The sequence below is a fragment of the Rhineura floridana genome, chromosome 11 (assembly GCF_030035675.1).
Source record: "Rhineura floridana isolate rRhiFlo1 chromosome 11, rRhiFlo1.hap2, whole genome shotgun sequence".
Taxonomy (NCBI): domain Eukaryota; kingdom Metazoa; phylum Chordata; class Lepidosauria; order Squamata; family Rhineuridae; genus Rhineura; species Rhineura floridana.
The window spans coordinates 568412-582359 of NC_084490.1; the positions used below are offsets into that span (position 1 = coordinate 568412).

At 56.6% G+C, this 13948-nt stretch overlaps 1 protein-coding gene across 6 annotated transcripts; it reads right to left on the reverse strand.

The window, feature by feature from the left end:
- Positions 1 to 8391: 8391 nt before the first annotated feature.
- Positions 8392 to 11501, reverse strand: C11H17orf49 (chromosome 11 C17orf49 homolog). 6 transcript variants are annotated; one of them, XM_061590329.1, is made up of 6 exons: positions 11256 to 11498; positions 10520 to 10614; positions 9915 to 10016; positions 9319 to 9512; positions 9036 to 9170; positions 8392 to 8735 (listed from the first exon to the last, which is right to left on the reverse strand). In XM_061590329.1, exons 1-6 carry the CDS (start codon positions 11274 to 11276, stop codon positions 8668 to 8670), a joined length of 615 nt encoding a protein of 204 aa, XP_061446313.1. In that variant the 5' UTR covers positions 11277 to 11498; the 3' UTR covers positions 8392 to 8667. The 6 variants fall into 6 exon arrangements, with proteins under 6 accessions (XP_061446313.1, XP_061446314.1, XP_061446315.1 ...); XM_061590330.1 differs by having other exon boundaries at positions 9066 to 9170; positions 11256 to 11489; XM_061590331.1 differs by lacking the exon at positions 11256 to 11498 and adding an exon at positions 11082 to 11180.
- Positions 11502 to 13948: the final 2447 nt, after the last annotated feature.

A 13948-nucleotide genomic window follows, 5' to 3' on the forward strand; every position in this document is an offset into this window, starting at 1 on the left:
CCCCAGCACCCGGTCCGGTGTGCACCGAAAGTAGGCGCCCGCTCACTGGCGGTGAAGCTGGGACGGGCCTTCCACCGTCAGCCTGGAGTGCGCGCGTGCGCACGCGCGACACCAGCCACCCCCATCCATGCGTCTGAGTGGGCGCACGCCGGAGGTCCGCACGCCGGAGGTCCGCACCCCCCCCCCCCCCGCACTCCCGCTAGTGACACCACTTGCTGTAGCTCGCTACAGCCGATCTTCTGCTTCGCCATCAGCGGGTTAGGTTCCAGACCTCCTACAGCTGATCTGCTTTTCAGCGGTTTTTGCTTTTCGGAGGGAGAATTCCACCTTGTGGTTTTTCCCGTTACAGTGTTGCCAGAACACCTGCACTTGACTGACTTTCTCTTCTCCTAAAGATACAGAATCAGTCTCAGGCCATGAACCTGGCAACCCGACTGGGGATGGGAGACCCTCCAGCTGCCCCGCCCCGTTGCTTCCCCCCCCCACTCCAGGAAGCTAATGGCTGAACGGGGCTCCAGTCAAAGGCGGGGACGCACCCCAACTTTCGCGGGTTAGGGGAGAAGCCCCGTGTTCTCCTGCGGTCCCCTCGCTCGCCTCCGCGTTGGAGCAAAATCCTTCCGGTTGGGGTGGGAGCTGCCTTCGCCACCTCTCTCTGCCGCTTTGGATGGCTCCCCCCCACCCGCCGGTCACGCGTGGCGTGGCCCCTTCTCGGTCCGGCGAGGCTTGCTTTGCAAAACGGCAGTTTCCGAACGCGGCAGCCAAGAGGCGCAAGAGCACGCACCAGCGGGGAATCCACGCATCCTCCTCCACGTGCACTTCCTCCCCGCGACCACTGGGGGCGCTGCTGCAGGGGCTGCAAGTATCCGTGGAAGGCTCTCCTCCCCCTCGCCCGCCCCCCCCCTTGCTGGGAACTAGTATTTGCTGCACGGGAGAGCAGGTGGGGAGGGGACCCCCGCGAGGGGCGGCTGGGATGCGAGAGACGGCCCGCGGCTCCATAGAGCGCATGGAGGTGGAGCCCGGCGGGGGAGCCCTGCGCAGAGCCAACGACGCCCCGCTTCTGCCGGGGCCCTCCAGGAAGAGAGGAGAGGAGGGAGGGAGAGACGGAGGAGCCGGCCGAGGGAGCGGCGCCCCGAGCCCGCCAGGCAGCTGAGCGCCCCCTCCCCATTTTCCCGCCTCCTTGCAGCCCCTGCCCTTGGAGGAGGCGACAGGGCCCGCGAGGAGCTGCCGCCGGCACGTCTGCCTGGAGAGTGGGCTGGGGGTGAGCAGGGGTGCCTCCCCCCCCCGGGCTTCCCTACCCCCGGCTGTGAACGGGGTTTGCAGGGGGGCGGGGCGAGACGGGACCCAGCCCGAGGCTGCCGCATCAGCTTCTCCTGCCTTTGTAGGGCGCGCCTCGACGGTAGCAGCCCCGGCCCGGGGGCCATCGACGGGGTGAGTGCGGAGTGTGGGGTTCGGGGCCAGGGGCGGAGGCTACACGGGGGGGCTGGCTCTTAGAATCATGGCCTCGTAGAGTCGGAAGGGGCCTCTGAGGCCATCGAGTCCGATCCCCTGCTCAGTGCATGAATCCAACTCAAAACATCCCCGGCAGGGGGCCGCCAGCTGCCTCCAGTGTTGCAGAGCCCGCCGCCTCCCTAGTACTTGGGGGGACAACTTGGGGCCGGTGGAAGGGAGAGGGGCAAGCCCCGCTAACTTTCTCTCCCTCCCCCAGTTCTCAAGTTCCCCCAGTGCTGTGACCCCCAACTCTTGGCATCTCCAGAGGTGAGTTGGGGGCAGAGGTAGGATGGGGAGGAGCAGCATCTATTTGGGGAGGCTGTGGAGGTGGGAGAGGGCCTTGCTCTCTGTCCCTGACCTAGCACGACCTTTGACCCCATCCGCTCCCCCCCTCCAGGCTCCCCCAAGCACAAGGACCCCTCCATCCTGGAAACCCTTAAGAGGAAAGGTGAAGGGAGTCTATGGGGGAAGGGTGGCAAGGGCAAGATGGGGGGAAGAGCCCATCTCATTCGTGGGGGTGGGGCGGGGGCATTTTGGAGGTGTAGGTGTAACCGGGGGGGGTGACGTTGATTCGCCCTTTCATCCACATGTCTGCTCTTTCCACAGGAGGACTGGACGTTGACTCTCCCCCAAAGAAGTTGTTTGTGGCTGGGGTCCCCGGCACCCCCCCCCCAGCCCCATAGCCACCCCCTCTGGCCCTGCAGGTAACAGTAAAGGGCACCTCTTCTGCTGCGAGGGCTCGAGTTGCCTTGGACGTTGGACCCCCCCCCCCCGCACGTGCACACACACACACACCCCTCACCCTAGAGATGTGGGGCTTGGTTATGCTCGGAACTGGCGTTTGTTCATGGGGAGAAGGCCCTCCAGAGGCCAGTGAAGGCTGGGGCTTGTGGGGGAGGGGAAGTTCAGAGGTTCAGGGGATCCTCTTTAGAAAATACAGCAGGAGGTTTTGTTTTTTGCTGGAGGGGGGTTCTGTTCTGTGAGGCTTTTGCAGAACAAGGGGAAAGATGGTACAATGTTGGGGGGAGGTTCCCTAAATGGAGCCCCCTCCTCCAAAACTAGCCCCCTTTCCTTGCTAGCCCTTCCCCATCCCTAAAGGGGGAGAGAGTCGCCCTTAGATGTTTGCAGTGTCGTCCCCCAAATCACCCCACAAGGTCAAGGATGCAGGCCTTTCTCCCACCCGCTCTGGGCCTCAGCTGGGCCCAGGCTCACTTGTCCTCCTCTTGAAACGTGGAGCTGAAAAACAAAGCAGTCCCTAGTCCCTGCATGTGCGCACACAAGGGTATGGATGTGGGGTTTTGGAGGGGCGGTGTGCCTGTCCCCTCTTCCAAGCATAAGCAAATGGTTGCACTTCCAGAGTGCTCTCTCTGAAATCACCTCACAAACGTCTGCTGACCATGCAAAGCTCAACAGGTGTGGAAGGCCAGCAGCGAGCAAGAGTGGGGTGTTTCCAAGGACCATCGTTTTGAGGTTCTTTCCCCTTCTCCAACAGTCTCCCCACCCCAGGCAAGAACTGTGCATCAAGATGGACTGGTGGGGGGCCCTGAATCCCATCCTCCCGCAACATAATCACATACTGTATAAACCATATTTTGCTGATGAGGAGGAGGTTGCAGGATTATTTTTGTATGCTATATAATTTGTACATATCTGTAAATATATATTTTTTTCTGTTAAGAAAGAGGGGAGGGGGTTGCGGGGCATTGAATGGCATTGCTTAAGCAGTGCACTCCCGCGCCCCCTGTGGCTCCACTGGACATTTTGCACTTCTTCAATAAAATTATTTTGAAGCAACCCCTCTCCCTATTTTCTTCCCTGCTTTCCCTGTGTCTGGGCTGGGGGAGACGCAACACATGCCTGCAGACAAGCACATGCCCCACAAGGCCGGAGACCGAGGGGTGGCCACAGAATATGATGCACCCACAGAAGAGGCCCTGCCGTCTGTCCCACGGCCGGCATCTTCCAGCGGTGGGGGAAGGGCTCCAAGGAGAGAGGCCACACAGCCTGTGTCGCGTTTGGCACCAGCCTGGCACACGCCCCTTTGGGAGGATAGCCCAAACCAGCTGGAGGGTGCTGGGGGTTGGGTGGAAGGGTGTGTTACCCCCACCCAGCTCTGTTCAGCTTTTTCTGAGGCAGCTAAAGAGCATTAGGGGGAGGGGAATCACCATGCAATAGGAAGGATGCCTGAAAATGACCTGTGCACTAGGGCTGTATTGCCCACCACAAAAAAAACCCCAACCCCTAAAACATTTGCTGCTGCAGCAACCAGCCAAGAGCTATCGCTCTCTTTTTAAATTTGTCCCTCCCCAGGCAAATGTACGCACTGGAACCATGGACCTGCAACACAAAATAGAAAGAGGAATCTCAGAGAGGGGCTCAAGCACTCCCCCACCTCCCTATACCTTCAGAGCTGAGGTGCAGGAGGGGACTCTGCATGTGCACAGAGGTACTCTTGCATGACCCATCAGCCTTGCAAAGCCTCTGCTCCTGGACCTCTGCTGCTGCAGGTTGAGCAACGCTGTGCCCATGGACTCCCCCACAGGGCCAGCCTGCATCTTCCCTTATGGCCTGGCTGCTGCTGAGGTCAAGCTGAGGTCACTGCCCTTTGACCTTTGCTGCTGGAGACAGGCAAGCCCTTTGCAGGATGCACTAAGAGGAGGGGGGATGAATTCCACGTGCTGAGGGCACACAGATGTGATTGGTGGAGGCACCCACAGACCCTGCCTTAGCAATGTGGGGGCAGGCCCTGACAGCCCTGTCAATACCCTGTCGCAGGGAAGGGAGGGTTCTTGGCAGTGCCCGTTCAACCCATTTTGAGAGGGGTGGGGGAGGAGAAAGAAAGAGCGGCCTTACAAACCTGTCTGCACTTTAGCATCAACAGATTCGAGACGGGCGCTTCAGTGGCAGCTTGCAAAACACACACGCCTGCATGCTGTGGCCTTGTCTGTTAAAAAAAGCACATACAGAGCCCTTCACGCACAGGAACTCAGGGTCTAGAGGGGGGTCGGGATATGGGGGGGATGCAAGACTGAGGGAGGTGAAGATTGCACCAGGCGTGGAGTTATGAGTGCTGCGTACAGAGACAAAGTGGCCGTTTGAAAAGCTGATCAGCTGCCAAGCCAGCCTTGCAAGTTGGCACCGCGACAAAGTCAGCTGGGGACGTTAAAGCTGGCGGGAGACAGAGCCGTGCAAAAGCTATTTTTTTCCTTGGGAGTGGTCGCCCAGATCCGCTCCAAACTTCACACACCTCCAGGGGGGTGCTGGGGCTTCCCCCTGATTTTTTTGCAGATTTTTTCAACCCCCCCAAAGGGGTTTATTCAAGTGTAGAAAGTTGTGCAGGGGGAAAAGGGGCCAGGCTTTTCTCGGTTCACCCTGTTTTTTTCCCTCTCCCTCCCTCGTTGCCTTCCACAATCGCACGGAAAGGGCTGGCAGCTCTTGGGGGGGGTGGGGGGGACCCTCTTATTTTTTTCATTTTTTTCCATATCTGGATTCCCTGGAAAATTTAGAGAAGTATTTGGGGCAAGATGGAAGGGGGTCCCCAATTTCTGTGGTTTGAACAGAGAGGGGGGACAATTTTTTTCTTCTTTTTTCGGGGATGGGGGACAAATGCGGCATGGATCCAGAGAGGGCTGTGTGCCAGGATTAGGTGGCAACAAGGGCCCCCTGCTCTCTCTGTGGTGTAAAATATTTTTAAGGGCTAAAATAAGGCTTCTGGAAAACTCACCCCCCCAGCGTCTGGATGGGGGCAATGGGGCAGCAGCGGAGGTAAGTTGGAGATGCACAGGGATGTGGGTGGGGGCCAGGGCGGGCTCAGGAGTGTTCCACCACCACCACCATCACCGGGAGAGCCGGGTGTGTTTGTTTCCTCCGTGGCTAGCAGTGTGGCACTGTGGTGCAGGAATGGGAAGGCATCAAAAGGCCGCTGAGGCCAGAGCCAGACTGCCAAGAGTCAGAAAATGGGGGGTGGGGGGGCAGCAGCCTGAGACCAAGAGGAGGCCCCTGTGTTGTTAAGGCCTTGCAGACCAAAAGGGTCCAGTTCTGGTGCCAAAGGAGGGGGTGGAATCGGACCTCACCAAAATAGCCTAATTCACACCCTGTGAGGGGAAAAACAGCCCCGAAAGCAAGCAAGGGTCACTTCCAACGGAGGGAAATAACTTGGAGACCCCCAAAGAGCCCACAAGCAACCCCATGATTAATTAATATCAGCCCCAGCAGGCATTCCCCTCGCCCCCAACAAGGAACCCCTCCTTTAAAAAGAAATGCGTCATTTTCAGAATACACCACATCCTCCCCTCAAAGCCTTCGAACCTTTCCTCCTGGAATGGGGGGGTGGGAATTGGGCTCAGGAAACCTCCAAATGTTTCATTGAAAAATAAAGGGATTGAGCTGGAGGGTGTGTGTGGAAAACAGACGCCCACACTGAGAATCCTGAGATTTAAGGGTCCCCTGCCCTCAAAATCAGAAGAAGCAGCCCAACTGAAAGGGAAGTCAGACACCCCAAAAGGAACCAGAGAGGTTTTCAGGCAGGACCACTTTTGATTCTTCCCCCCACACCTCAAAAAAAATCAGCCACAAAAACGAAGTGGAATTTTGGCTCCCATCCCCAGAAAAATATTCCTCCAGAGCATCCACCCCCCAAAACAAAAAATATTAAAAATGATTGGGCCCCAATACAATTCCCGCCCCACCAGTCCCCGAAGCCCCAAGAATTGCATTTTATGGGTGTCCTTTCAACTCAGTTCTGCACCCAGGAATTTAACAAAACAACACCCCCCCAACCAAGCCTTCCAAACACCCCCTCCTCAATTTCTCCATTTTCCAGATTTAAAAAAACAAACCGTATACTTCCTACCTTAGAACATAAGGGCTTGCCCCATAAAAGCCACCAGGCACTTCTAGATTTTTAATCAGCCATTTGCAACATTTGATACACTCTCAGCCCCACTAAAAAAAGGGGGGGCAAGTTCACTTCCCCTATCCTCCCGGCTAGAGAAGTAGGGGTCACAGGGGGAAATTATATATTCCTGCAATATTGGAGTCAAAGGGATCACTTTCGCGTAATGACAAACATGACAAAGGAGATTTGCATTTTGGCCCCCACCCCTTTTTTAAACTGTACACACACACACACACATGCAGAGGGTGCTCAGCTACAGACTGCAGGCACGGTGTGAGACCTCTTAAAAATCTTGTGCTCCAGCACATTGCAGAACATGGCCTTTCTGTGAGTGGGCTTCTCTTAACAGTGCTCCAAGAGCAGGAATGCTGCTTTCATGACCGTTCCCTGTCACACACACCCATCAGCTAGCAGAGCAATGTTGGAGGATGGTTTTTTTGGGGGCGGGGGGGAGTTAATTTCTTTGTACCTGAGATACGATTGAGGAGTGTCTACTGACATCAAAGTGACAAAAGGGATCTCTGCTGCAAGCAGACAAATGCATGATTTGAGCACAAATATCTACAGAGCCATCGGCACCCCAGGAGAGAGGGGGCTCCGACCCACCCCCAGATGCACTTCCACCGAGGTGCCCCAGGCCAGCCGGCCTATCGAATCTGCCCAGAGAGGGACCAGGCCTCTTCTCCTAATCCCCCCACTGCATTTGGAGGGGGGGGGCTGCTTGGGAGCGTATGAATGCACGCAATTGTACAGGGCTCTGCTCCCCATATATTCCCTGCCCCGTGATGTGAACTGCGTTGTGAAACTGGGTGTTTGCAAATGGTTGGCTCCAGAGGGTGGGGGATGCACCTTGCGCCATGTGCTGTCAGGGCCTGCGGTGCAGAGCTGGCCACGGTCCCCTCACCCCACCCGGCCATTTTCTCCTCCGTGCCCAGAGTTGCGTCACAGTCCTTGGGTGCCTCAAAGCCTCCTTGGCACATTCTCTCCCGACCTCTGCGGTGTGCTGGTAGCTGCTCCTGCCCTTAGCCTTAGGGCTGTGTGCCCCCCACTCACACACACATCCCAAACCTGCCCCCTCCCCCCTAAGCTGCTTCTCCCAGCCCCCCCCCATTTCTCCGTTTCATAAATCCAGGCTCTTTGCCCACACTCCTCCCTCCCTCTGCACCCCAGCAGCCCGCCACCTCTGCACCCCTGCCCCTTCATACACACACCCAGTGGAAATTGGCACGTGCCACACAGGCTGCTGGGAATTATCTCCATTTTGAAACGTCGGCACGTGGGGACGGTGCAGGAGAATCCAAAGCCGAACCGGTGACTTGACTGGGACCACTCTGGGTGCAAGCAAAGCTCCAGAGCTTCAGGAGCCTTTTCTGCTGCTGCTATTCCCCCCCCCAACAACAACAACCCCTTGGACAGAAGGAGCTGAGGCCGGCGCCCGCACCAGCAGCACAACATGGTTTGTTAGGCAATCAGGAATCCACAAACCATTTTGTGGTGTTAACGCGAGTGCCCGGGACATCGACGGGGAGCAGAGGGAGGAAAGCGGGCCTGCCCCCTCGCCCAAGATGGAAACCAGACGCCCCACAGACACCCACACCGTGGAAACACCGCCCCCCATTACACAAAGCAAGCAGCGCCAGTCCTGCTGTAGCAGCACATAAATATTGGCACTGCCCTGCCCAACTGGCTGCCAGTATTGCTTGTGCTGCTCCAATGGGGTGGGCACAAACAGCAGGAGCCAAGAAATTGGGCTGGGGTATTAAGCGGCCTTTACCTGGGCTGGGAAGCAAAAGAAGAGGGCCTGACAGCCAAGGCAGAGGAGGAGGAGGAAACTGAGGCAGAGAACGCAACACCTCTCCATCTCACACAACATGCCCTTGGGTGGCGGCAGGTCACCTCTGTTTTACGTACATGTTGCAGTCTGGGCCCAGAACTGCCGGGGGGGGGGCTTCCTCACCCCCCATTACACAGCTGTGTCCAACCCTTAAAACACAACACAGATGAGCTCAGAGACAGGCAATGTTTATTGCAACCACCACACAAAAGGACAATAAAATAACACTCTTAAGGGACCATTATACCGGGGGGGGGGAATAAAAGGCGGAGGAGGAGAGAGTTGACTGTCCATGGGATGGAGTGGTGGCAATTCCAGAGAGCGAGTGCACACATGCCGGGTGATTAGGGGAAGGGGGGTGACCAGAGGGGGCAGCCACAGCCAGTAGTGGTTCCAGGGGTCCCAAGGTGGAAGATGGCAGCCCAGGGGGTGCAGGAGAAGCCGTCCATCAGCGGGAGAGGAGGGGCAACTCCGTGCCAGGGGCCATGAGGAATCCAGAGTCCAAATTCAGGCTGTCTGGAAAAGAGAGAGAAAGGACCAGGGAGCTGGAGGGAGGCACTGAAAGGCCACAGCTGCCCCCCACAGCCCCATTCCGCTGGGAGAAGGAAACAGAGAAAGCCCGGCCCAACCAATCAATTGATTTCTGCAGACATGCCCCCCAGGCACCCAGCACCTCTGCGAATGTGCCCCTCCCCACGCCTGAAGCACAGCCCTGCAACCAGCATCCTCCCCACCCCACCCCACTCCTCTCTAGCCCAAGACAGGAGAGTGGGGCCCAATTCCCAACGGAGGAAGGAAGAGACAACAGCCCCCCACCTGAACCACCCCACCTGGGCCAGTCTTTACCCTGGTCGAAATTGAGCTTCTTGGCAGGGGGGGCATCTCCCAAGCCTTCAATATCCACCAAGTCATTGTGGGCATCTGCATCATTCAGTGCGCTGAGGGTCACATCTGGTGGCACAAGAGAGCCCCATCAAGCTCAGACGGGGTGCCCACCCAGGCAGCTGTGCTGGGGGACACAGGGGACCCCACCCCACCCGAGAGAGACAGACACGAGAGGCCTGCATAGCCCTTCTGCCTCCTGCTCCTCTGCACTCACCAGAGGCTTTCTGTTTCTTCACAGTTGGAGTCGAGGGGTCAGGAAGGCCCCCCAACCCCTGGGCAGAGGGGGCACCCTGCTGCGGCAGCGGCGGCTGCTGCCCCTTGCGGGCCCCTTTCTTGGGGGACTCGGTGGGGAGGGGCAGCCCACTGTCCTCATAGGCCTTCCGCTTGGCTGCTCCTTTCAGCTGGGCACTGGGGGAGATGGGGGGGAGAAAGAGGTCAGAGGTGTGGGGAGTTTCCACATGCACTCTTACACGCATGCGCACACACAGGGCTTCCCTAGACAAGGGCGATGGGTGGGGTAGCGATTAGGGAACCCGCCTCAGGATGCCTCTTCAGGCCCCTGCTGGCTGACCTTGGGCCAGTCCCCTGCTGTTAGCCTGACCTACCATGCAGGGCTGTGGCAGGAGGGGGTTGGGGAGGGGCTCCTTCAGAGGGCAGCGAGGCAAAAAGGAAATATAACCCCCAGCTGACCCTCTCCCCCTTGGCCCCCAAAGCCCCAGCCCTAGGGGTCCTTCTCTAGCTGCCCTACAGAACAGCCTCTCTGGGCGGTACAGCAAAGACCCCGCCCCGCCCGCAGGCCCCACCCCTTACACAGTCCGGTCTTTGATGAGCGCGCTGATGCGGTTTAGGTCATCTCCAAAACGCTGGACGGCTGCCCGTAACAAGGAGATCTCCGCATCGGTCCATTTGGCCCTGGGGAGGGACGGGGGTCAGGATGCTCCGAGGGAAGCCTCTTCCACTGCTAAACCCCCCCCCCCGCGCAGAAGTGTTCCTCCCATCCCTACTGCTGCCTGGGACACCCAGCGAAGACCCACCCCCAAATGCATACAACCCACCCTCCCTGGTCCACTCCTCTAAGACACTCTTCCCCCCCCCGCACAGAGAGAGCTCTGCATTGCTTGGGGATGAGAGCCTGGAGCCGAGGCTGGGGCTGCTTTGGGGAGTTCAGAGTGAGACGCCTGCTAGGCCCGTTTGGCTTAGCAGCGTCTGCCCTGGGCCGAGGGAGCTCGCGCACAAGGCGCTACACTCAGGACTGGAGCCGGAGCATGCAGGTGGACTAAAACGGGGGGGGGAGGGCGCACTAGAGTCCCCGAGGTGGGTTCCCTCTCCCCCCACAAAAACACATGCATCCCCTTACAGAAAAAAGGCGCGTCTCCCCCCCGCCGTCCCTCCCTCCCTCCTGGGGGGGGGCTCACCCGGCTGGCGAGGAGTCGGCCACGGGGTGCAGCTGCATCGTCAGTTCGCCTAGCTTGGTGAAGGCAGCGCCAGCGGCAGAGAAGATCTCCCCCACCTGGGAAGGCGCGCCAAGAAACGGGTTAGGGGCGCTGGGGAGAAGCGGCAGGCACCTGCAAGTCCCGTCACCCCCTACGAGGGTGGACGGGCAGCGAAGGGGGTGCGGAGGAGCGGGAGGGAAGCAGCCCCTCCCCGAAAGTCACTGTGGAAACGGGGAGGGGGCGCACGTAGGAATCACCCCTCACCCGAACTCCGTGGGAGCCAAGCAGGATGAAGCCATGCCAAAGTGCCTCTGAGCCTGTGCAGAGGGCTTCTCCCCTCCCCAGCCCGCAAGCAGGGGCAGAGGGGCGGGGCCTTCCGGGGCGGGGGCCCTTGAAAACTCCGCGTTTTAAGAAAAGAAAGGAAGAAACCGACTCCCCACCCCATAAGACTGAGAACTTCGATCCACTGGAAGGAAAAGGGGCAGGAAACGGGGGGAGGGGCCACAGGAATGGCCGCGAACTCCCCTCCCCCACTTGCTGCCACCTGATTTTGGCGGCGCTACATCATCACCGCCGACACGGGGGACGATCAGGCCGCCGCACTCTGTCCATCCTCAGGAACACTCTCCTCCTCCAAGAGGTTCGGGAGTTACAGAGCCGCCCCCTCCCATAATCCTGTGCGCTCGCGGTGCCTCCCCCCTCAATTCCCCGCCGGTACCTTGGTGGAGGCCGAGGTCATCGCGGTCCCCGCTGCCGCCGAGCCGGGGCAGGCGAGAAGACCGGGCTGCTCCGCCGCCGCGCTTCCCGGGCCCTCTATGGTCCCGCGCCCGCCCGCCCCCTGGTCTCCATGGGGACTCGCAGGCTCTCCTTCGCGCGCTTCCTCTCTCTATGGTCCGCCTACAGAGGCCTCCTTCTAGCCTTCCCGCCGTCGCTCATACTCTATGGCAGAGCTTGGAAAAGTTACTTTTTTGAACTACAACGCCCATCAGCCCAATCCAGTGGCCATGCTGGCTGGGGCTGATGGGAGTTGTAGTTCAAAAAAGTAACTTTTCCAAGCTCTGCTCTATGGGCAGCAACAGGGGCTGGAACTCCTTCCTCAGCGCTCTATGGTAGAAGCCCTCCCGCCCGGATGGTCTGGCGGCGGAACGTGGGAACCCTCCTGCCCAATCGGAAGCGGGGTCGACAGAGAAGCGTCGTTCGGCCCTTCCCCTCCTCCCTGGCCAAGGGGGCGGAGCCTTCCCCCCAGCCTCTCAGGCCACCTTTTGATCCGTCTAGGCAGTGGAGGACTCAAGACTCGGTGGGAGTTGCTGTGACTACCACCCTCCACAGCAAGACCCCCTCCCTCGATTTAGACATGAGACGCCCACCCCACTTCCCAAAAGGAGACAGAATTCAGTTAAGCATAAAATAGAAACCAAACCGAACCTCGCTCTGTCTCTCAGGGAAGCGTACGGAACCCCCCACCACAAGACATGGCGCAGGGCTTTGGAAGGGGAGGACGGATGGCCCTGAGGCTGCTGCCAGGGCCGTCAGTCACCACGGAAGTCCGTTAATCCGACCCAACAGGCCTCCTCTCGCGTTCCTAAGCGGCGCCCAATAACATCTCCAGAAAATGCCCATCGTGTCAAAAGGGAAGGCAGTCCCCCGCTGGGCTTTTTAGACAGCTGCATCTCCTGTGCTGTCAGCACTAGACACCCCCATTATAATGACAGGGACACGGGCAGCTGCCTTATGCTCCTCTACACTGACTGGCAGCAACAGCTCTCCAGGATTCAGGCAGGGAGTCTCTCCCAACCCTACCGAGATGCTGTCCGGGACTGAACCTGGGAAAGGTCTGCAAGTAGAGCAGACACTCCGCCATTGAGCCACAGCCCTTTCACCACCCCATGAAGACTACAAGCTTCTAAGTCCCATTACTTAAGATTATAGTGCATTGTTCCAAGACTATGGAATTAACAGAAAACATCATCCGTATTAAATTTGTTTTGGAATAATCCTTTATATTAGCAGACGTTCACACACTTCTATATTCCTGTAATGTGGGGACTAACAGAAGGGTAAGAAAAGTGGATCCTGCAGGCCCTTCTGGTTGTAGACAGGCATACTTCAAGGTCAGAAGGACAAACGCACAGCCCACCATCCACGACTCGGTGGTCTGCAGATCTTACTGTCCTTTCTACATTTGAATATATATCTTATTATTGTCATTCTCAATTGAATATCTTATTTGGACAACTTACATTAATGTATATGTTTAAATTTGTACTCCCATGACTGGAATACAGCGATTGAAGAATATAACTTGCTCCCAGAGAACAGGATAGGGAGGCGGAATCACACTATGTTTAAAAAATATATCTCTACACAGAAACAGAGGAGGATAAGCTTGGTAGGAGCACCAACAGCATCTGGATTAACAAAAATGGGGCAAGGAATAAAAGGAACATGTTGGATCTATTACCGACCACCCAATCAAGGAGAAGAGAAGGATGAAACTGTTGAAAAGCGAACTGCTAATTTTTCAAGGAGGCATTATGTAGTAGTAATAGGGGACTTCAGTAACCCCGATATGTGTTAAATTCTGCCGAACGCAGTCCCTCCAAGAAATTCCTGGCTTATTTATTTATTTATATTAGTTACTTCTTTTTTCAGAATGAAACTCAAAGCAACTTACAAGAAAAAAATCTCAAAAACATACAGAATAAAGATCACAGTACAAAAAGAAAAATCAAAATATACCAAGCAAAACTCAAAAAAATAACTCACAAAACAATATACAATAAAATACAGTACATCATACAATTAGGACTTGTGTTAGAGATAACTTTCTCCTACAGAAAGTGAAGGAAGCAACTAAAGGACCAGCCATCCTGGACTTAATTCTAACCAATAAAGATGACTTAGTGAAGTGGCAATTATGGGAACTCTGGGGAAAAGAGACCATGTTATACTTCGAGTTCTTGATTTAAATGGAAGCAAAGGCTGAAGGTAGCTATAAGCATACCCTGGACTTCAGGAAAGCTGATTTTAATAAACTCAGAACAACGATAAGTAAGATTCCATGGCAAGCACCCCTAATCAGAAAAGGAGTCCAAGATGGGTGGTTTCTAAAAAAATAAAATTCTAAAGACACAATAGCCAACAATTCCACCTGTTTTCCTTGACGGAAGACAGCAAAAGAAGCCAATTTGGCTTCACACAAAGCTTAGAGATGGCCTGAAAACAAAGACATACAGGAAATGGAAGGAAGGCCAGGCCACAAAGGAAGAGTACAGTCAGGCAGCACAGAATTGCAGGGATGGCATTAGGAAGGATAAAGCTGAGAACAAGCTGAGGCTACCGAGAAATGCCAAAAGCAACAAAAAAGCTTTCTTAGGTATGCATGATAAAAGAGAGAAAAGGAATGGTGGT